The 23,009-nt window shown below is 38.1% G+C and overlaps 1 protein-coding gene and 1 long non-coding RNA gene across 4 annotated transcripts in view; one reads left to right on the forward strand and one right to left on the reverse strand.

The window, feature by feature from the left end:
- mapk8b (mitogen-activated protein kinase 8b) overlaps positions 1 to 23,009 on the reverse strand; it is a 57,800-nt gene that overhangs the window by 26,913 nt on the left and 7,878 nt on the right. For all 3 annotated transcript variants that reach the window (XM_030163466.1, XM_030163465.1, XM_030163464.1), the window contains exons 2-5: positions 12,556 to 12,736; positions 10,988 to 11,117; positions 3,753 to 3,811; positions 2,534 to 2,672 (exon numbers count right to left, since the gene is read on the reverse strand). In XM_030163466.1, coding sequence (XP_030019326.1) covers positions 2,534 to 2,672; positions 3,753 to 3,811; positions 10,988 to 11,117; positions 12,556 to 12,677 — 450 coding nt within the window. In that variant the 5' untranslated portion in view covers positions 12,678 to 12,736. The remainder of the gene's footprint in view (positions 1 to 2,533; positions 2,673 to 3,752; positions 3,812 to 10,987; positions 11,118 to 12,555; positions 12,737 to 23,009) is intronic.
- Positions 5,037 to 15,121, forward strand: LOC115439614 (uncharacterized). The gene is made up of 3 exons (XR_003938268.1): positions 5,037 to 5,047; positions 9,149 to 9,153; positions 15,002 to 15,121. It is a non-coding gene; the product is annotated as an uncharacterized LOC115439614 (long non-coding RNA).

The following is a 23,009-nucleotide window of genomic DNA, read 5'->3' on the forward strand; positions in this document are numbered from 1 at the left end:
TGCTATTTGTATCATTTGTATTCATCATATTTTTTAAACTGTTTTTAATGGTATTTTATTGTGTTTTACAGGTATTCTAACTGTATTTTATTTGCACTGTTTTATTCGTTTTTCGCAGTGGACAGTTGCTACTTTACAGTGTTACATGCACTCCATGTGTCTCCCCCTACCTCCCCCCTCTCCCCCAGTCTCTCTATATCTCTCTCTTTTCTCCTCCTTTACTCTCGCTCTTTAACCCCAACTGGTCAAGGCAGACGGCCATCCTTCAGGAGTCTGGGTCTGCTCGAGGTTTCTGCTGTTAAAGGAAGTTTTTCCTTCCACTGTCACCAGTCACAAGTGTTTGCTCCTGGAGGATTCTGTTGGGTTTGTGTAAATTTGATTTGATTGATTTGATAAAGCACTTTGTGACTGTCTGTGAAAAGTACTCTATAAATAAAATTTACTTACTTACTCACTATTTGGAACTCTTGAGTATTTACTGGTCTAATAAACTTTGTTAGATAGTGACTTTGTTATGTACAAAATGAATTTGTTTAACACGGGAAAAAAAGTTTTTTATTGCTGCGGCAAAATTTGTTGAATATTGAACTCAGTATTTGTTTAACAAACTTTATGTATTCTAATTGTGGTGCACCAAATGTTCTTGTTAAAGGAAAGAAAATGTACTTTATTGCTGAAATAAATATGAATAAGAGGCTTTTTCTTTGCAGTTCATAATCTGACTAATCGACTATTGAAATAGTCTTTTGCTGCAGCCCTGATGTAATGTATATATTGCAGGGCTCCTACAGGATTCTACAAGATACATTTAAGACCTTTTTAAGACTACTTAGAACAGAATTTAATGCCCATTTCACCATCATACAAACTCTGCTTTTTCAAGCAACATGCGTGATGAACAGCTTACGTGTGTTGGGCTGAATGTTCTGTGATCATTTCTCACTGGGTGCTGCTAGTTACAAATAATTTGTTCCTGATTTCAATATAAATTGTCAGGTTGGAACAGGTGGAACTGAGTCGACTAACGTTACCTTCTTTGCAGCTTGGACATTTAACAGATGCATTTAAACACAATACAGCCAACAAGTTTATGGCAACAAAACTAAAGGCCTACCATATCAAATTTAATACCTTTGAAAGACTTTTTAAAAGGTATTAAATGCAGATTTGTATATTCAGGGCTTTTAAGACTTTTTAAGACCCTGCAGGAACCCTGTATTGATTTACATTAAAATATTTTTTTCCATTATTATTATCATTATTATTATTATTATTATTATTATCATTATTATTATTATTATTAAAGACACTGTCCAAAAAGAAATACAAAGAGCTCCATGGTTTTGGCCACAGTTGAATGGTGACAGTGGAAGGGAAGCGGGTTGGCTCTGCCTGTGGCTCCATTAGTTCTGGATGGCAGAACAAGAAGAGTTTTCTTTATCTACTGCCGATTCCTTGGCTGCGTGCGACTGACAGAGCTCTGTGCATGAAGGCCACCCTTTCCAAGCTGCTGCCGATGCCTCAGTGTGTGTGTGTGTTTTTTTTCTATTGTTTGAAGATGAGCATGTGTGCATGGTCGACATGTCTGCTTCATCTGTAACCCGGAGATGTCAGTGGTTTTAGCTTAAATGTCATGCTTGGTGTACACGCCCCGTTTTCTAGTATACAATACAACCATTATGATCTAAAAAGCTCGTTTTGACTGGAAAGAGAAAAACTAAATCCATCTGGAGTCACCTGAAAATGTGTGACTCACTCTACGTAGTCAATTTATGATTATTTGGTACTTTATCTTTGCATTTCCATTACAATACTGCAATGTTACACCATTTAAAAAACAACTACAATACAGTGGAGGTTTTTATTATTTTCATCAGGGAGGCACTGTTACCAAAACATTTTAAAAAATCTATTAGCAGACAAGCCAAACGGCAGGTGTGCAGATTATGACACATTTTGGTTGATGAAATGAACATTTTATTGTGTGTATATTTCAAAATGGACAAATAATACCTTATGCTTAGGCTGGGGTGGGTTATATATATCATGTTTAAGTAATGCAAAATTCAAAATGAATGAATTGAAAATGAGATTATTCCTCTGGAGAATGTTCTTTTTCAACCAAAATTCTCAAACATCTTAAGTGTGAATTACTTCTCCAGCCAAATATGTCATATAGTTTTAATAAAGAAAGCGTATTTTAGAGTCAAGCTTGGTCTTCAGTTCACGTAGCCAGAAAACAACTGATACAAACTATAAATCATTTATAACATTTTAAAAATATCCATGTCACCAAGCTGTACTTTAGGCTGAAACAATGCTTTGATTTGTCAATATTTGTTACTAAATAAGGTTTTTTCGGACAAAGCCACAGGGGCTTAAGGTCCACATCTGGTCCAGGGGCCATGGGTTGCACAACCCTGGTCAAAACAAACCAACTAGTCTCAGATTTCAAGTTCTTACTCAATTTGAGCAAAAGTCCTGTCTTTAGCGGACATGCAGTTCTACTTGAGTGTGTATGAACAGGACCCACCCTGTGGATGATTCCTGCAGCGTGAAGGTGTTTGATGCCACACAGCATCTGGTAAAGCAGGTAGGACAGCCTCTCATGGTCCAGCTCCATCTGAATCACCTGGCACAGGTTGGCATCCATGAGCTCCATCACTAGATACCTGCAGAGTTAAACAAACAAGAACAGGTCAACGCAGACACACACACACGCAAATCCACAAATATACACGCCTCATCAACACAGATTTACATCACATGACTGTATTTCTTTGGGTTATTTCATTAGAGTCTTGTCTGTGAAAAACATAAGTCATTTCAGCACAGAACTTTGTTTCAAAAGTAGTTTTAAGCTTTAAGTTAACACACATTTCACTAATTTCCTCGGCCAAGCAGCATTTTGTTGGCATTTAGAACCCGTCAGTGATGTTTCTCCTTTTCCAAACTGTGATGTTATGCTCTCTGGCAGCTGTTATGTCATCACTCTACAACTGCAGACATACTTCTAACTAAATCTAGTCTATATTACACACAAAACCCAACGAAGAAACAGAAAAAGCGAGGCTTAATGTAAATGCACATACATTTGTCCAGTCAGCACGCTTCCTATTTCTAAAATTTCTTTCGAGTGCGCTGTGACGGCGTAAAATAATGCGTTTGTGCACACAGATCCACATGCACACATAGTAAATGGATGCTCCTCCATCCTCTGCGTGTTTGCCCTGCAGCCCTCCGGCTATGATTTGTCCAGTTTCCTTTTTAGCTCCAATCAGGCGAACACAGCGATGCAGACACACACACTGAGCGTCCTGAGGATGGCATTAATCATGTTTGTTCACGTCATGCTCTGCCATGTACAAAAACCATTACTTCCCCCCACATCTCCAGTACTCCCCACTCTACCATCCACAGCTGACTCGCAAAAGCATGTTGTCGACTTCACCCAAACGCAGCTAAATATACCAACACTGACTTTACTGAGTGCACACGAATGTAGCATTACCAAAAGGTACGAGACATAAAGGAGCAGAATTGAGAAATTAGCAAAGATTGGGGAATATGTTTCATTAATGTTAACCAGGGTACACTTTAAAATACTTACCCCTGTAACACATTAAAGCAGACCCCCTGTTAACACCCAAAAGCCCCTTAAAGTCTGCAAACACCATCTAAGCTCCCAGCATGCCGTTTCCTGGATTGATTTTTAACAACCTGCAGTGGTTCTTTCCTTCAGTAATACTCACACATCTTGGAATTCTTCCAGTGTCTTCTGTGGTGTGAATACATTTAATAGGCCGATTATCTGCAGAAAACAAAACAAAACAAAACAAAAAGTCACAGTTGTTATTCTGCTGGATCACAGCGGACATGGAGGTTTAGAGTGAATGCCAGCTCTGCGCCCTCCGATCCAGCAGAGCTACCTGTTCAGCCTCAGCATCTATAATCAATAATCACTGAGCAGTCCCTAATGCACAACACTAAGCATAAAAAACATCACACAGCACAAAGATAATCCAAAAAATGTATTCTTTTTAGTTCACCAGCTGATAGGCCATGAGCTATTGCGGAGGCATGTCCGATGTCACATACAATTTTTACCCCCGTATTTTTTTTTTTACCCCCTAAGAATTATGTGCACACTCCAAACCATCAGGCATGCGCAAACACATTCTATTTGATGTAAACATCCGGTAGTGAAACCTGTCGTACTGAATTTACTCCTGTGCAGATTTTCCAGTAAAGATTAGGTGAGTTGATTTTAGTGATGTCCCGGCCTGGATTTTTTTTTTGCTTCCAATCCAATCCTATTTTTTTGGGATTAGTTTTGTCCATACTGATCCAATACTGATCTGACACCAACTTTTTACAATTAAATTCTGATTTAAATTTGAGTCATTATTTATAGGTTGTCATACTGTCATTTTACTGTAGATCACAGTTGGGCTGAATGTGGAACCTGAACCAAAACAACGATGACACTGTTGACTCTTAATAACTTTAGTATAATTTTTGAACTTTCCAAATTCATCCTGTGGAACAAATTAGAACCTTTGGTGGGCCGGTTTTGGCCCACAGGCCATATTTTTGCCACTGCTGTAGCACGTCTATGGACAGGTTCATCCAGGAATTATATGGGGGTGCGTTCCGTGCCATACGTTAGTGATGCGTGGATCAGCGGGTTACTCGCGGGTCAAAAGAACGTCAGTTTATTTGTGGGTTGGGTCGGGTCAAATAATTCCACAAAAGCCCCGTGGGTTGAAAAAAAAACAGACTTGCGCATCACTACTGTACATACCTCCAAATGAGTATGTGCAGACCTTAAAGTGAAAGTGAAACTTAGAGATGCTTTCCTAATTCCTCTAAGCCTCCTGCTAATGTGCAGCTTTTCCCTACCTTCAGAAACTTTAATTTGAGGGGGCAGGAGATTTGTTTGTTTGTTTGTTGTTCTAAAAAATGCCAGATCAGTAGCCGATATCAATCTTTAGATCGGATCGGGACATGCCTAGTTGATTTCCATATTATTGGGATCACTATAACAGTCAACCATGTGTTAACTTCACTTATCTGGTTGACATCGTTTTTGCTAAATAATGATGATTATTAATAATTGGCATGCTGTGTTACTCTTACAGTTACACAGTCAGTAATTGTTAATTGCAAATTCCAATATACATGATATAAGATGGATTTGGAGGGGAAGTCTACATCCCTGGAGTGGAAGGTATCAGCCTACAAGGAGCAGACGGAGATGATGATGGAGTACTTGAGTACTGGGCAGTATCCTGCTGGGCTCGACAAAGCCCAGAAGCGGAATATTAGAAACCAAGCCAAGAACCATTTCCTGGTCAGCTACTGTTATAGTAATGCCTACTACTACACTACTACTACTGTTAGTACTATAGTAACTACTAGGCTATAGTACATTTCAAAACTACATAGTTAATAGGGGTAAAAAAAAAAATACGGGTGTAAAAACAGCATACTGTGTACTGTACCAAATTTATCCACATAGTGTGTGTGTGTGAAAACACTGGACGTTCAGAAATAATACGGGGGTAAAAATTGTTCTTCTTGAAAACGTCTTCATCGTTGTCATCTTCTTCAGTAATTTCTTCAAACATCTTCTTTGATGAAATAACTGGTTGGATTAATTTCTGATTTTTTATGAATCTTCCTTGGGGCAATATCTACAAAGTATGTTCAAAGTTTTGAAAAATTTAGCTTTTTGCATTTTTTTTATGAATTTTTGAAATATTACAAATTTGCCTTTGCTTGTAATGGTCCATATTTTGATGGTTTACAACATGTAAATGATTAGAAATATCAATATGGTTCCTATTGCTCACTGACAGAAGTCATATATAGACTTTGTTTGAATCAGTTGAGTTCTCCAGTGAAAGTCCCGCCCACTTCTATTGTTAGATTGATCTCCTGGTTCCAGACCATAGGACTGGAACATAGAACAGAACCTGACAACCTCACACATTCAACTGGGGATTGATTCAAACAGAACATGACGCTGACATACAGGGACACAGGTCCTAGTTTTATTATATTTCACCCTGTGCTCAGTACCTATGATACTCTTTTCATTTTCTGTATAAGTGGCATTTAACTAATACTATTAACTTTAGAAATCCTATTAAATCTAATCTTATTCATTAATTTCTGGAAAATTTGCCCTGTTACATGAAACTAAGTGTTTAAGTGCAGATACAGAGACTTATTATTGTATTCCCTCAAGCCAGATCTCTAATAGTTGGGGTCAAAGTCAACACAAAGGCCGGTTCTCAGATAAAATTTAATTTAATTTAAAAACTATGGATTACTCTGGTGCCTGTCGTGTAATGTTCTACCAGTTAAGAACAATTGTCTAAAGGTTTACTTTATTACATTCCACAACATGGTCCAGCTATTTTCAACACTGTGGTTCTACATCACTCATTTGATATGATATTATCCACTTTAACTCACTACAGATGTGCGTCTTATTTTTTCATCCAAACTATCACCATAAGCCCTGCAGGAAAATGCAGTGTACACAATAAAAGCTCTATTAAGCAATGAATGGTTTCTATCAACTAATAAACACTACTGGGCATTTATTTTGAAATGGTTAAGGAAGTGCGTTTATAGAAAAGTGAACTGCAGGTCTTTCCACATTGAAAATGGGAATGCATTAAAATGAGGTTTCGTACTACAAAACAGCATTTCTACTTTAACAGATGATATTAGGAATAAAGGCCTGATTCTAATACAATCAGCTGAGAGAAATAGAGTTCAGCCTCATTTCAGAATCGAGGACACAAGACAACGATTGCAGAGGTCCCTAAATTATTTGTACATTTTCCAACATTTGTTTACATCACTGTGTACATTACAGTGTAAAATTCCAACTGTACATGTGGAGAACAAACTGCACATATTACCTCTGTACCTATATTACTGTCTTTTTCAGAGTGCTAATTTTCCACTCCTCCATCCACCTACAGTTACTTTGTCCATTCTCCACCCACACTCTCCTGTTTCCCATTCAGCATGTATATGTACAAAAAAAAAAAAAAAAAATCACTGCCCTTGTCTTTGCACACTACCAGTCTGTAATGTTACCACTCATGTTCCATAGCTTTTACCCACAAGTGCGTATATGTGTCACCCCCCCACTGACTGAATAACCACCACCCCCAGTCTAATGGACAGTGCAATACTCACTCTACCTCAGTGCAATAGTCATAACACATGCACCTTGTTTCCTAACTCACCTGTATATGTCCTATATGACCTGTATATATCCTTATTTGTTGTACATATGTCTCATCTGTAGTATAGAGTTGGCTTTTGTATATTACAGTAGTTTTTGTAGTACTTAGTAGCATATGTATATTTAATACTTTATCCTGTCACTTTTTGCACCTGCGTACATTTTCAGTATTTTGTGTGATATTTTTACCTCTTTTTGCACTAAGTGTTTTTGCTGCTAAACTGATTTTCATTGTTCCCCAAGATCGATTCTATTCTATAAGACGACTCTCAACAGACTTCAGTTGGTACAAAATTCTGCCGCTAGACTATTGACAGGTACTCCCAGAACAGCCCGCATCACCCCTGTTTTTTCAGCTCTTCATTGGCTTCCAGTCCAATTTCGTATCGATTTTAACATTTTAGTCCTGACTTTCAGGGCGCTGCATGGTAACGGTCAGGCCCCCCAGTATATTCCTGACTTGTTGTGCCCCTACTCCTCAGGGTGGACCCTTAGGTCTTCAGGTCAGAGCCTCCTGAAGATCCCAAAGACTTGTTTTAAAACCTGGGAAGACCTGTCCTTTCAGGCTGTAGCCCCCAGACTGTGGAATGACCTGCCCCTGTCCCTCCGTGTGGTTGACTCCGTGGACTCTTAAAAAGCAGCTCAAGACGTTTTTATTTAGGAAAGCTTTTGGTTGGTGGATTTATCCTCTTTATTTATTGTATGAAATTATTCTTTCGTTGTTTTATTGCACCCATTTTATGTACCGCACTTCGTGATTTTTATCTGTGAAAAGTGATTCATAAATAAACTTAATTTCTATTCTATTCTATTCTATTCTACTAGCGCCTTGGCTCGTTGGGAACCACGGGTTCTAGATGTGGTAGTTTTCATGCTGGGGAGACCTGACATTTGGAAACAGATCTTCCCCCTCCTGGACTTCATCATTCTCAGTACTGAGGGTGGGATGCGAAAAGGGGGGGTGTTTTTGAAATCCACATCCCAACCCTGAGGGGCAACATCTCGGTCCCCTTGCATGTATAGTTGTGTATTCACACATGCTGCACCACATTTGTCCAGCAGTCACAGCCAAAGCGTAACATTACCCCCCATTGTTCTAAGTGTAGGCAATGTGATTCTAGGCATAGCAATGTGATTGTATGGCTATTGTATTCTAAACTTACTGATATTTCCCATAATATTGGACCTACCAACTTGCCATTTTTGCTAGTCTGTTCCTTGACCAAAAATACATTGCTATGCCAAACTGCAGCAGTCGGCTCTTTATGAATTTTGTGTGATGCCCGAGACACACACACACACACACACACAAACACAGAGTCCGGGTCAAGATACAGTATTCGAAATCTCTCTGACGGGACATTTTAGAGACAATTTGACAGATTAGCGTTGCTAAAGGACCCACATTTTTACCTTTAAATTCATTTTTGCTTTAGTTGGACAATAAGGGATTATCTAAAACAAGGAGCTACTTTATACTGAAAATGAATTAAAGTTCGCTCTCTGACGGGACATTACTGTGTTTTGACCCATCCACTTCCCTTTTAAAATATAAAAACGATTCTGTTATGAACTGTGCTAGTGTTTGGTCTTTTTTTGTTGGAATACCTGGTTTCCTCTTGTACCTTCAATTGGCTCATTCATGCTAGTCCAAGTCTGCATCTGGGTCCTTTACTTTTTGCTAAGACAGGTTGATTAAATTCATTAATTCTCCTGACCACAGTACTGATGAAGACCTGGTGCTAATGCTAAGTCCTGTATGTATCAGAGTGGGTAAAATGTAGAGACTGAACTTCTCTTTGGGGAAAACAAAGCAAGTTAACCTTAACTTTGAACCTTTCAGATGGGTCATGTAATATCAACATTATCTCATGTCAGCTGTGGTCCACTCATTCACCTTCATCATGTTGGTAGCAAAAGAAAAACAACTTTTTTTAATCTAATTCCTTTCCACACCAGTCCAGTTCTGAGGTCTCTACATTGGCTCCCTGTCTCTCAGAGAATAGACTTCCAAATTCTCTTGCTAGCATATAAAGCACTGAATGGTTTAGGCCCAAAATACATCAGAGACCTTCTAGTCTAGTATGAACCATCCAGACCACTCAGGCGGTCTGGTGCAGGTCTGCTCTGTGTTCCCAAAGTCAGAACTAAACATGGAGAATCAGCGTTCAGTTTCTATGCTCCGTATATCTGAAACAAACTACCAGAAAATATCAGGTCTGATATCTGAGAGTCTGAGTTCTTTTAAGTCAAGGTTACAGACTCACCTGTTCACTGCTGCCTTTGACTAAAAGGCTTTCGACTTTTTAAATTTTATATTCTCCTTTGAAACGCTTACTTTCATATGTGTGTGTTTTTATATTTTTGGATTTTATGTGTCGTTTTCTTACTTGCTGTTTTTAATCACCTTTTACATGTTTCTTTTATAATGTTTTAAATGTGTTTCCTTTTCCCTGTCACTGTATTTCAATGTCCTGTGTGAAGCACCTTGAATTGCCCTGTTGCTGAAATGTGCTATACAAATAAACTTGCCTTGCCTTCTGTGGAAATTCCACATTAAGGATCATCATTACCTGACAGTATGGGCTATATGCACAACCCCACTACTTCTTGAACTTCAGGTGGCTCCTTAATTTCCTGTTTTTCATTATTGGACATGCTGATTAATCCAGGTGTTCCTGCTACTTCTTGTTGTGACAACTGATTAATTAGGCACACCTGGATTAATCAGCATGTCCAATAACACTGGTCTACAATTTTTTAGAAATGATTTGCTTCAGAGATTAAATGTGCTAAATGTTATGTATTTTAATAAGATTAATTGGAAAATAAATGACAAAAGTGCCGGTTTGCTGATGTTTTCAAGGTATATGATTAAGTGTTATTACACATATATATTGGTTTATGTACATTTATATAATAGTTTTATAAATCTTCCACTAAATAGAACCTGTCAAGTGAATGTATTCTAATGTGCAGACAGTGTTTTGAAGTAGATCTTGTAGCTCTGAGACAATTACTCCTTTTGAGTCAAACCCATTCTCTCGTAAATTCTTGAATTTCACATTTTGACCCAAGGCTGTATCTTGGAAAGTTCAGCTAACCAGCATTTTTTACTTAATTTTTCTTTATCAGTGAGTCTCATGTGGTAAAATTTCATTACTTTCATTCTGGAAGCGTTTTCCTTGTAGACCGGTGTAATGAAAGACAGGAAATAAAGGAGCCACCTGATGTCAGGAAGTAGTGGGGCTGTGCATAGAGTCCGTTATGGTGAGATGATGGTCTAGCTTTACTCTGGCCTCAGTTTGGCTCTGGGCTACGACACTAGCTCATCGTTTGCATTACTGCTAACCCAGCAAAATCTAAGTTAATTCTTTGGAACTGTCACTTATCATAACTGTAGATTCTTCAAATCAGATACAAATCTGATCAGATGGAGCCTGGACATCAATATTTAATCATTTACAATGCAGCACAATAAAAGAAGATGCAGGGGGATTCAGATTATTTTCAATTTGATTTACTGAACACACACAGTGGTTTTACTTCACATTAATGCTTCATTGATCGAAACGCTCATCCACTCTCCCCATGCATTACATAGTAGGAAGTACCAGTGAGCAGCAAATGTATGTAAATGACAGTAAAAGGGATTTACAGCAGCACAAAACTTACAAAAGGAACAGAAAAGGAGAGAACCCCGGAGCCCTTACTTACGTTCTTGTGGTTGACACATTTCATAAGCACCAGTTCTCTGTAGGCCCGTTTGGCATGGGTCTGGTTCTGAAAGGGCCGGCTCAGCTTCTTGATGGCGACATTCCTCTCCAAGTTGTGGTCATACGCTGAACTGTGGGGGGGGGGGGGGGGGGACACAAAAGCAGAAAATTCACTGTTGGCAGCAGTAATTTCAAACAATTTTAACTCTTAAAGACCTAAACAACTGCCAGCGACCAAAACCCTCTAGGCTACTCATCTAAAATGTTAATACCTGTGGAAGCAATAAACTAGTGAACGTGGAAACACTGTCGTCTTCTACAACATTGATTCACCAGTAAAACCCATGTGGTTTGGCAAATGACAGTGGATGAGACATTTGTTTTTATGTAGAATGAATGATATATTTTGCTGAAAAAAATAGCACTTTGGTTTTCTCTACTTTGACATAGAAACCTTTGAATGTACTCTGAGCTTTTCAGAACATCTGCATGATCAGTGAATTAAATAAAGGAAAATACCTGATTTTCACTGAACAAATACAAAGGATAATACCATGATAAATGGTGATAAATCACTGGGTAATGGTTAAATGTAGTCAGAAATTCATGTGAATGTCGCCACAAAAATTGTTCTGAGTCTTGATGGGTTAAAGCAGGAAACATTTCTATTTTTTCCCCCCATTTTCCTTTGTATAAATTAAAATGACATGAAAATACATTTTCGCATTTGTTCACATTTACAAACTATCCACTCACAACAAAAAAGGGAATAACAGCAACATCCTGAAATGTCTTTAGAAAAATGCAATTGTACCAATATTCTGCCTGTTACCAAATGTTTTGCGTATTTGTAGGTTCACTGTGATCTGTAAGTTATAATGTACATGTGTAAATAATAAGATGAGGCATAATATTGTGAAAATTGCATGTATTTTTCTTATGAAATTTCAGATTGTTCATGTTAGGTGCATTTTTAAAGAATAGTTTGTAAATGTAAACATTGTCAAGTAATTTTACTTTTTTCACTATAAAATAAAGAGAAAAATTTGGAGTTGACATTATTTACAGGTTAGAATGTTTTTAATGTCACTGGTCTGGCCCACTTTAGATCATATTGGGCTGAATGTGGAACCTGAACTAAAATGAGTCTGACACCTCTGAAATAAATAAATAAACTAACCTAAACTAATTCACCATGCTGTTTGCTTTTACTTCTGACATCTGTTAGTCATTCATGAATAAATGTATGAATCAACTTACTACCTGAATAGAATCTGTGTACAGGTATAAGTGTTGGCGTGTACAGACAGCACTGATAACACTGATCCTGACACTGTGTACCTCAGCCCTGTCACATCTACACAAATCCACAGGAAACACAACACCGCACTGCACTGCCAACAAATACCACATTACACATCGATTTCTGGGTCGCATGCAACGACTAAGACTAAGCATTGAACCAGTGGCTTCTATCCTCCACACAGACGAAGTGTCATTAATGGTGTTCTACTGTTACCAAATTAAACTGCAACATTTCAGAGGGTTTTTTCTGCTGCTGTGACTCACCAGACGATTCCCTGTGCTCCGGATCCAATGGGTCTGAGGTTCTGGTAGCGCTTTAAAACCATGAAAGTCGAATCTCCTACGTCTATACTGTAGTACTCCTTCTCACGCTTGTTCCGGTTCATGGTGAAGCCTTGGACAAACTCTGGGCCTGGGCATCCAAGTAGAGCTCTCCTTGCAAGACCTGGCAAAGGTGGAGATAAAGAGTGTCAACAGTGTGTAAATCACAGTTTCTCAGCTCTAGAAAAGGTTCGCAAGTTACAACTAAACTGTAAGTCGTTCTCTGGAGACTTAGGCTGTGTGTTCTGTCTAGTCTTTGCCGTCTTGAACTAATATTACTGCACTATGTACATGAAGTACACACAAGTCTACACTTTTCTAACATACATCCGTAAAGCGGCAGGGTTTCATATTAATTATATACTTATAATTAGATACTGTTGACCCCTCCATCTGAATTGAGTAATTTTTAAAAGCAAGCAGTTGGATGGTTTAAAACTACAGAATCTTAGACAGAAGCACAGAGGGTTCTCAGTCAAATGTTTTCCAAGTACATAAACGGGTTCCACAGGGTTCAGTCCTGGGCCCTTTGTTGTTTATTATTCATATATATAAACAACATTGGACAAAACATTGAAGATGCAACTCTTTATTTCTATGCTGATGACACTCATCTACTGCTTTCCTCTCACTCCAACAGAGGCTTTTGAAAAGATTCAGCATACTTTCAATAGAGTACAAGAACAACTTGATCACCTGCAATTTGCTCTAAGTGCAGAGAAAACATAACTCCTGTTTTTCACTACCTCCAATAAAATAAGCTCAGCTCAGTCAGAAATTATTTTAACATAAAGAAGTCATTCAATAGAGTTGGTTTCTTCTTGATAACCACTCATCTTTTTTAAGGAGCACGTTCTCCATGTTGTCAAAAAGCTACAGCTGCTATTAGGATTTTATTATAGAAACAAGTGTTGCTCTTTTAATATAACATAGAAATTGGTGGACTCAACATTTTTACGTGTATTGGACTATGGAGACATAGTTTATATGATGCACCTGCACATTCCCTTCACCTGTTGGACAGTGTTCATCCCAGGCCTCCGAGATTCATTACAAACTGTGCTTCTCTCACTCATCATCATGTTCTCTTATGTAAACCAAACCGGTCAGTGTTATCTGCTCGTCGGCTCAGTCGCTGGTATATTTTAATTTACGAAGCAACTTTGGGGAGACTTCCTTCTTATTTATGTTGACTGTTAACCTGGGATCATGGAAGTTCCAACCTCTGCTCAATGAACACTTTGAAACAGTTTGTTCCCAAGATAAGGACTGAATTAGGAAACAAATCTTTTAGGTTTTCAGCTCCTGACGCCTGGAACAAACTTCAGTCCAGGCTCCATCTACAAACACAGATTTGTTTAACTGATTTGAAAGAGACACTGACATCCCTGGAATCAAGGCTGTTGGTTTGTAAACATTTCGACTGAGTAGTATAAGTTTTTTTTTTGTTTGTTTGATTACGTGACTGTATTGCTGCCGTCTTGGCCATGTCTCCCTTAAAAAAAAAAAAAAAAATAGATCCCCCACCTCAATGGGACCAACTTGGTTAAATAAAGGTGAAATAAATAAAATGTAAAAAAAAAATATATATATATATATATATATTTTTTTTTATTTTTATTTATTTATATATATATATATATATATATATATATATATATATATATATATATATATATAGATAGATAGATAGATAGATAGATAGATAGATAGATAGATAGATATAGATGAAACACAAATGGTTTTACTCTAACTAGTGATGCTAAGATAAATCAACCTAAAATCAGTGTCAGACAACCACAAGATTCATCCACCAGAAGTGGGAGCAGCCAGTATTTATCAGGTGTGTTATATGAAAGGATTTTTTTTCTTAAACTCATATTATTACAACTGTGTCCATTTAATGATTACCTGACAAAATGATGAAAGACTTATGGCCAAATTTATAAAGCAAGTGTAAATTAGCGAGGATGCAATCCAGAAAAGGTGTTTAAGGGTGTGGGCACTTTCTGCAGGTGATTTACTATCAACTTGGAAATTTATGACTACAGTTCATTTCAGTAAAGACCTGCAATGCGCTACAGAGACCAGTACAAATTAGCATGGAGTCAGATTGTGCACAAATAAACCTGATGAAGATGCAGGGAATCTACAACGACACGATCATTGATGAATGAGACCTGGTCTAAAATAGTGGTTAAAATCCTTTCAAATCTTCATGTGCAACCCGTTCATGACGGCAGAACAGGGAGCACCACGGCCAGGGAGGTACACAAAGGGAAAGGTACATTCCACTGAGGAAATTAAAGATGATGGCTCTTCATTGAGCTGAAGATTTATTAAGAGGTCAAAGGTTAAGTTGCTTTATTAACCCCATAGGGAAATTTAGGCCATTTCTCAATACACATTCTTGTCTGTCCTTCTGTTCTTGCGTTCTCGTGAAACGTCATCAGTCGCGGCCCAAGTACTGTTCCATTTGAAAGTTCGCATAAACCAAGAACACATGGAATACCCGGATGTTGTTCTTGTCTGCTAGCTTAAACCAAGGATGCAATGGTTGGTGACTTGTGTAGACTTGGCTGGGAAATATCCCACGATGTACTTCGTGCCACTCTCGAATGCTACAACGGCTTCGGTGAAAACTGAATTCAGAATTTTTTTTGACTAGACGACCATAATAACATGATGTGTTATGTTGTTAGAACACGAGCGAGAGGCAGAATAACGAGAAATACGTCTTTATTATCATGACATTTGATTCAACGAAATGTATTACAGCTTTGAAAAATATACAAAACGTATAAATGACATGTAAATACTAGTGCAAATGTATTGAAATCAAATCGAGTGACATCGTGGTGATGTGAGGGACAGACATTAGGGAGCCGATGGTGAAAATAAAGCAGGGAAGGAGAGGAAGTACCTGCCGTTTTAGTACAGAGAGACTGGTGTTCTTAGGAAGTCCGTTCTCTGGGACCGTTCTGACCAAGACTGTACTCGCCAAGTTCACAAGACCGTACTCTGCATTCTTGATCTTGAGAAATGGCCTTAGTCTCAGCATTTTATCCATCCTAATATATGCACACAGTACCTATCTTCAAGAAGCTCCTGAAGACCCAGCTCTTCCGAGAGCACCTCCTGTCCTAGCACTTTCAAACATTCCATTTTAAATGTATTATGGTTATTCTGTTGTTTTACTGGGTATTTTTTTTCACTGTTTTAATTGTACAGATGTTTTTATGTCTTCTTAATCTATTCTTGTATTTTTAGTCTATGATTTTGCTTCTTAGTCTTCTATACAACACTGTTTTTAATTGTACAGCTGCTTTATTTCTTTAATCTATTCTTGTATTTTATTTTATTTTACTATTTATTTATTTATTTATTTTTGGTTTTCCCCTGTAAGTCGCTTTGGAAAAAAGCATCTACCAAATGCATAAATGTAAATGTAACTAGCATTTAGCAATTAGCATTAACACACAATAGGAGCAGTAAGCTATATGTTCCTGTTTTTAATGGCAGGGAAAGTAACAGCTAAACTCAATTTAACAAGTCATGAACACACCATCATACTTTAACCAGACTGAAAGTGGATTTTTTAATAACTAGCAAAAACACAAAGCTAGCAAAAACAAATAAGGTTACTTAATAGGGCTGAAAGATATATCGTTATCGTATCGATATCTAGATATGAACATTCAAGATATTTATATTGAAAAAGCAACGATATAAGCGATATAGATTTCCCCCGCGTTCGCCCTGCATGTACAGCTCTGGAAGTCACAACAAATTTCATTTATTCGTACTTTATGTTAATGTTGATGACTGGCAGTGAGTTCTTCTAAATAAAACTGCACTTTCCACATTCTTTTGTATTATGATGTTTGTATTTTTCTGAAAAATGCCTGGTTTTCACCGAACCCATAGACATATTGTATCATATCGATATCAAGATATCTGGCATGAATATTGAGATATGAAATTTTGTCCATATCGTTCAGCCCTATCATTTAATATTTCTATGTAATTTATGTCAGGGGAAAAAAAGTATTTTATTGCTGCTCACAATATTTGTTGAATATCGAGTTGAAGTGAAATGACAATTATGCTTCTTATTTGTTGAGCACCAAATATTCTCGTTAAAAGGAAAGAAAATGTATTTTATTGCTGCAATAAATAGAAATAAGAGCCACTGTTTTTTTTCTGTTCATAATCTGATGAGTCGACTAGTCGTTACAGGAGTCGATTAATAGTTAACTATCGAAAGAGTCATTAGTCGCAGCCCTTAAGCACAAGACCCACTGATGTATAATATGATGAGACCTCCTGGCCCTACTTCTGTGATTATATAATTGAAAAGGCTTGCTTAATTGTGGCTGTGGTTTGATGAACTGTGTGGCTTTATTTGTGATTTGACATTTCGGCCTGCCCTTATCCTGAGGAAAATCAAACCAGACACATTCCCAGTCCACGAGTAAGGATTCTAATTCCGGCTCCCACCGACGCCTGGGCTCATGGAACCCATCGTAGTAGAACCATGAGGCGCTGAGCCCATGGTGTTCCAAACCCAAAGGTCACCGAAGGATGTGGAGATGAGAGAGGCACTGGGAGGAAGCAGGAAGCTGGGTTTCACGCTGAGTATGAAGATGGAGAGTCATTAGTGGAATTTGGAACGTGGTGCTGAGGAGGTCGGCTTCTGCGACGATGATGATGATGATGTCTGTAGGTTTCAAAGACCGCCATCCCCCGACCCTCTCTCAGTATAATTTAACCTCCTCTCACACATTCATGGTTCTACGCCTGGATGCAGCTCATGTTAAACTCCTCTGCTGAGTTCTGTCTGAAACCTAAAACGGCCCAAATCTACACATGTACAATATTGTTACTCTCATACCATGATTACCGAAGTCATCTGCTATATGGACAAAAGTATGTGGACACGTTGAATACAGGTGTTTCTTTTCTAACAGGGGTCTGGGACACAAAACAATAATGACTAATGTCAGAATATAGTTTTATATTGGGATAAATATCATTGCATTGGTTAGTTTGGGTTCAATTATCTTTGCTTCCAAAATGCCTCAAAAATGGTTTTTACTTAATTTCTCTCAACATTGTTTCTTTTTTTATTCCATGAATATGATTTTAAATGTTCTACCTCTAAATTTCTAAAAAAAAAATTCATGTTCTGACTGTAAATAATAATTTTCTACCACAACTAACCATCTACTTTCTTCACATCTCACTGAGGAAGAAAAATAACCTGTTAAACTTAAAAAGGAAATATTCATGTTTATAAATTATACGGACATAAATATTGGGACTAGGGATGTAACGATTACCGGTATAATGATAAACCGCGGTAAAATTCCTGACTGTTAGTGTTACCGTTTAAATTCTAATTATCACGATAATCGTGTTTGATTACCGCACTTTCAACTCAAACTTGATATGGAAAATGGTCATGTGTATGTTTGATGTTTACATGATAATATTTAAATGTTTCTGCCACAGAAAGTACATTGTGCCTATTATTTTATTTTGTTTTTTATTTATTTATTTATTTTTTCAAAATACAACTTTGTTAAATTATTTCAGTGTGTGTATAAGTACTTTCTGAACATTTTGAGCACATTTAAACAATATCGCGATAATAATGATAACCGTGATAATTTTGGTCACAACAATAATTTTCATACCGTTACATCCCTAATTGGGACACATCATGTCTACAGCTGTAAGATGTCCTGTTCATGGGGATTTGACACATAAACATCAGTATTAACAATGAATATGATATTTATCCCAATATAAAACTATATAACATTAGTCATTATTGTTTTGTTTCCCAGACCCCTGTTAGAAAAGAAACACATGAATTCAACATGTCCGCATACTTTTGTCCATATAGTGGATGATTAAGGCAGTTATTCTATGTGGATCACAATATGTCGGGCAGAAAAACTGTTTAGACCCTGTGGTATTCTGCAGCCGTGGCTCCTCTAAACACACTCTTAATGGTGTTTCATCCTTCCTGCTCCTTCTCATCTTCATCCCCCCTCCTCTTCCCCCGCCTTGTCTTTTTCAACTCTGATCATAACATCGTCTTCTTGTTCCCACCGGAGAACCTTGTCAACAGTCTGCAGCGGAACTACAAAGAGCGCAGAGGTACGAGGATGAGGAAACAGATCACGATAAAGAGCCTCCACTCCAATATTTCATCTTGTAGGAACCGACTGAAAAAACCCAGACTCGTGCAAATCCTCACAAACGCGTGCAAACCACAATTTTTAGAATCTAACTGAATGATACCTTATTCACAAATAACCCGTTTTAAAGTCAATATGGATGCTCCTAATGACACACAATACCAACATACTTTTAATTAGATTGCAATGATTGACCAGTTAGTTGTTGATTATAAAATGAACCAACAGCTATTTTGGTGGTCAATTTGTTTGAGTAATTTTGCGGGGGAAAATCAAGTAAAAATAAACTAATGACTATTGAAATATTCATTAGTTGCAGCTGTAGCTCCAACACATAAACCAGCAAAAATCTACATAATATAGAATACAGACATAAACCCCAATATTATCCAAGGATCCACAGTATAAAGTCAGGGGTTTAACACCTGGTTTATTTGACCACAGTACTGCATTTCAGATGACTTTGTCTCATGTTTCTACAATTTTGCTGTTGACCCACCAAAATCTTTAGTACTTCCAAACAGAGCTTTTTCAGTTGCTTGTAATGTAAATAACTCTGAGTCGGTGTGTGAACTCTCCAACACGTTACTTTATATTTAATCTAGGGATGCACGATAATTGTTTTTTACAACCGATACTGATAACTTCCTGCTTCTCGTAATCGATACCGATAACAAACAACAAAAGTTGGTGTAAAATACAGTTATTCATCTTTTCATGGTCATCAGATATGACCCATTTGGATGTTCAAAGGCTCCGTAGTTACCGTGGAAACACCATCATCTTCTACAACATTGTTTCACCAGTTAATCCCGTGGTGTTGGATCAATGGCAGTGGATGGACACACTGGGTTTATGTTCAGTTAATAGGGGTGGAATGGTGTACCAAACAGTTTCAGTTCAGGGTCTTTAATACAATATGGTGTCGAGCCAAACGAATGCATGTGGCCTATGTGAAGAACAAAAACACTCGCCTTAATTTTCCACATGAACCTTGAAGCGGAACGCACACAGTATGAGCAGAGTGGCTGCAAGTAGAACCCATGTACAAAATTTGATACCCTAGATCAGGGGTGTCAAACATGCGGCCTGGGGGCCAAAACCGGCCCGCCAATGGGTCCAGTCCGACCCGCAGGATGAATTAGTGAAACACAAAAATTACACTGAAGATATTAACAATCAAGGATGTCAAAATAATTTTAGGTCAGTTCCATCTAAAGTGGGTCAGACCAGCAAAATACTATCATAATAACCTCTAAATAATGAAAACCACACATTTTTCTCTTTGTTTTAGTGTAAAGAAAAAGTAAAATTACACAAAAATGTTAACATTTACATACTAGCCTTTTACAAAAAATGTGAAAAACCTGAACAAATATGAACAACCTGAAATGTCTTAAGAGAATTAAGAGTAATTGTACCAATATTCTGTCTGTTATTAAATGTTTTGTGCATTTGTAGATCCACTGTGATCTGTACGTCGTAATGAACATGTGACAATGAGAAGCTGAGGCCAAATAATGGCATAAATTGTTAAAATTGCACTTTTTTCTTAACTTTCATTTTGGTCGTGGTTGTTCATGTTTTTCCACATTTTTTAAAGGATGTAAAAATTTTGATAATAGAATTTTTTTCACTCTAAAACATAGAAATTAGACATACAAATTTTGGAATTGATATTATTTTTGCATTATTGTGTTATTATTTTAATCATCCGGCCCACTGCAGGTCATATTGCAGGGCTCGTGACTGCGACTGAATTACGGTCGCATGCGCCTGAGAATTTCGGTAGTGCGACTGTTTTTGAGATTACGATCGCACGGTGCGCCAATAAAAAAAATGAGCGAAAATTAATACGTGCGCCTAGAATAATGGCTGCAGAAGTAACTCGTCAGCTGAAAATAAACAAGCTCCACGCCCCGCTGACTGAAGCGGAAAATCTAGTCCCCGCCCCCTCGCGTGCGCAGGTGGCATAAACAAAGGGATCAAATAACTCCACCGACGTTTGAAACAATCTCCTGACTTCAGGCGTGGTGTAGACCACAGTGACTAAGGGTACGTTTACACGGCAACACTCCGCAAAGATTTCTCCTTTGCGTTATAAAATCATTCCGCGTTAAGATCTGCGTTAACATGAGTCTGCGAGGACGGCTGAATACGCTGTAGTGGCCATGCCAGACCAGTAGCTGGCGATGTAGAGCTGTAGTGAAACAGTGGTGGTAAAACAGGCGCCTGCGCACAAACAATTTCCGGTTTAGACAGCCTTTAAATGAGGAGAAGAAGAAGAAGAAGAAGAGGAGGAGGCGGACAACACTATTTACAAACAACAATGGCGAGTGGTCGTACAAAGACGCAGGACTTCTTTGTCTGGACAGACGAGCTGAGCACAGTTAGCAGCACGTATGTTGTTCTGAAACCGGCCATTGTTGTTGTGGTTGTTCCTTCTTTTTCTGCAGCTTTATTGTGTCATAGAGGCTGGCAAACCAGCTTGGAGGCGCATTACCGCCACCAACTGGCCTGGAGTGGGTTAACTGGCGGTTCTTGGCTGCGCGCGCATGCGGTGACGTCATATTTTACCCCGGAACGCTCCGACTCGCGTTAACACGGAGCTGGAATGCGGAGCGTATCGATAACATTCCACTCTGGACCCTGGTATCAAAAGTTTCCGAATTCAGGCACTCTAGGCACCGTTTCCATGTTAACAGAAGGCTAATCCGCGATGAACTCTTCCCGGAGTCGACTGAAGCCGACGCCGTGTAAACGGCCCCTAAGGGCCTTTAGGCCATGAAATAAAAAAGTTGGTTGTTGCAAATAATGGTGTGATTCGTCTTTCTTCTCCAAGAACCAACTAAAGTATATACCACACATTGACAATTGTTTTGCACCTGTGTCAATGTAAGCTTTTTCTTTCATACTCTATTCAAATACTTTATTCTAGGTTGTTAACATTGCTTAAATACATATAGGAATATTACTTGGTATGGCCAAGAGTTTTGCTTGTTCTCCAAATTTTTTATATAATAGTGGTGCGCCTAGATTTTAGCCTGTGCTCCTAACTTTTTAGGGTTAGGAGCACAGTGCTCCTAGGTCAAAAAGTTAATTTTGAGCCCTGTATTGGGTTGTATGTGGCCCCTGAACTAACATGAGTTTGACACCCCTGCCCTAGATGGATGTCTAAGCGGTCCACACACCAAACACATGTTGGCAGCTCAGAGCAGCGTCACAGGTACAAAGCCAGAGTTGGAAGACCCTCCGTCTTCTCTAAGGTCTCGATTTGGGAGTATTTCGGATTCCCTGTCACTTATGTCAATGGAAAGAGACAAGTGGACAAAACAAGACCGGTGTGCCAGCATTGTTTCATGAAGATCGGTTATATTTCTGGCAACACGTCAAATTTCTTAACGCATTTAAAACGACACCACCCAACCGTTAAGGCCCACACCGTAGTATAAAAACATCAGCTGTAGAGTGACACTTAACTGTTCAGAAAATGTTGCATTTTACTTCAATAAAGTTTTTTTTTTTTTAACAAAATTACCGAAAACATGTCAAAAATGCATCAAACCGAAGACCCCTGTACTTAAAACATACCGAACCAAAATTTTTCTGTACTGTTACACCCCTATCAGTTAATGATATATTTTGTTGACAAAGCCATTTTTTCTTACTTTTGTCTGATTTGATATAACCTTTAAATTTACTATGAGCTTTAATTAACATTTAACTTCGCCTACATGATCAGTAAATTAAATATAAGAAAATACCTGATTTACACTGAAAAATGCAAAATACAGAGGATTTTATGATAATATATGGAGATAAACCACTTGGTAAAGACAAAAAAAGTCACTTGGAAGTTGTGACAAAAATAGCTCTGGGTCTTTAAGTGTTAATAAATCAAAATTAAAATTAAATGTGTAACTACTTTGATAATATGTGAGTCATTTAAGTGTTTTCTCAAGCAGAGGAAATGAGAGGATTTGCTCTTTTTCTAAACAGTTCTTAAATAATTGTGGAAAATACTCCCAGTCGACTCATGTCATCCAGGTTCTATGTGAGACTCTGTGATCGTTCCGCTGCAGAACGTCTAAAAGTGAGGATGTGACATGATTTCTTCTCCCTTGTGAAGGCGGAGCAGCACATATTGGGGTTAAGAGTCAGCGATATGACAGAGTGTGTCGGGTTGTC

Source organism: Sphaeramia orbicularis, chromosome 19 (assembly GCF_902148855.1).
Source record: "Sphaeramia orbicularis chromosome 19, fSphaOr1.1, whole genome shotgun sequence".
Classification (NCBI taxonomy): Eukaryota; Metazoa; Chordata; class Actinopteri; order Kurtiformes; family Apogonidae; genus Sphaeramia; species Sphaeramia orbicularis.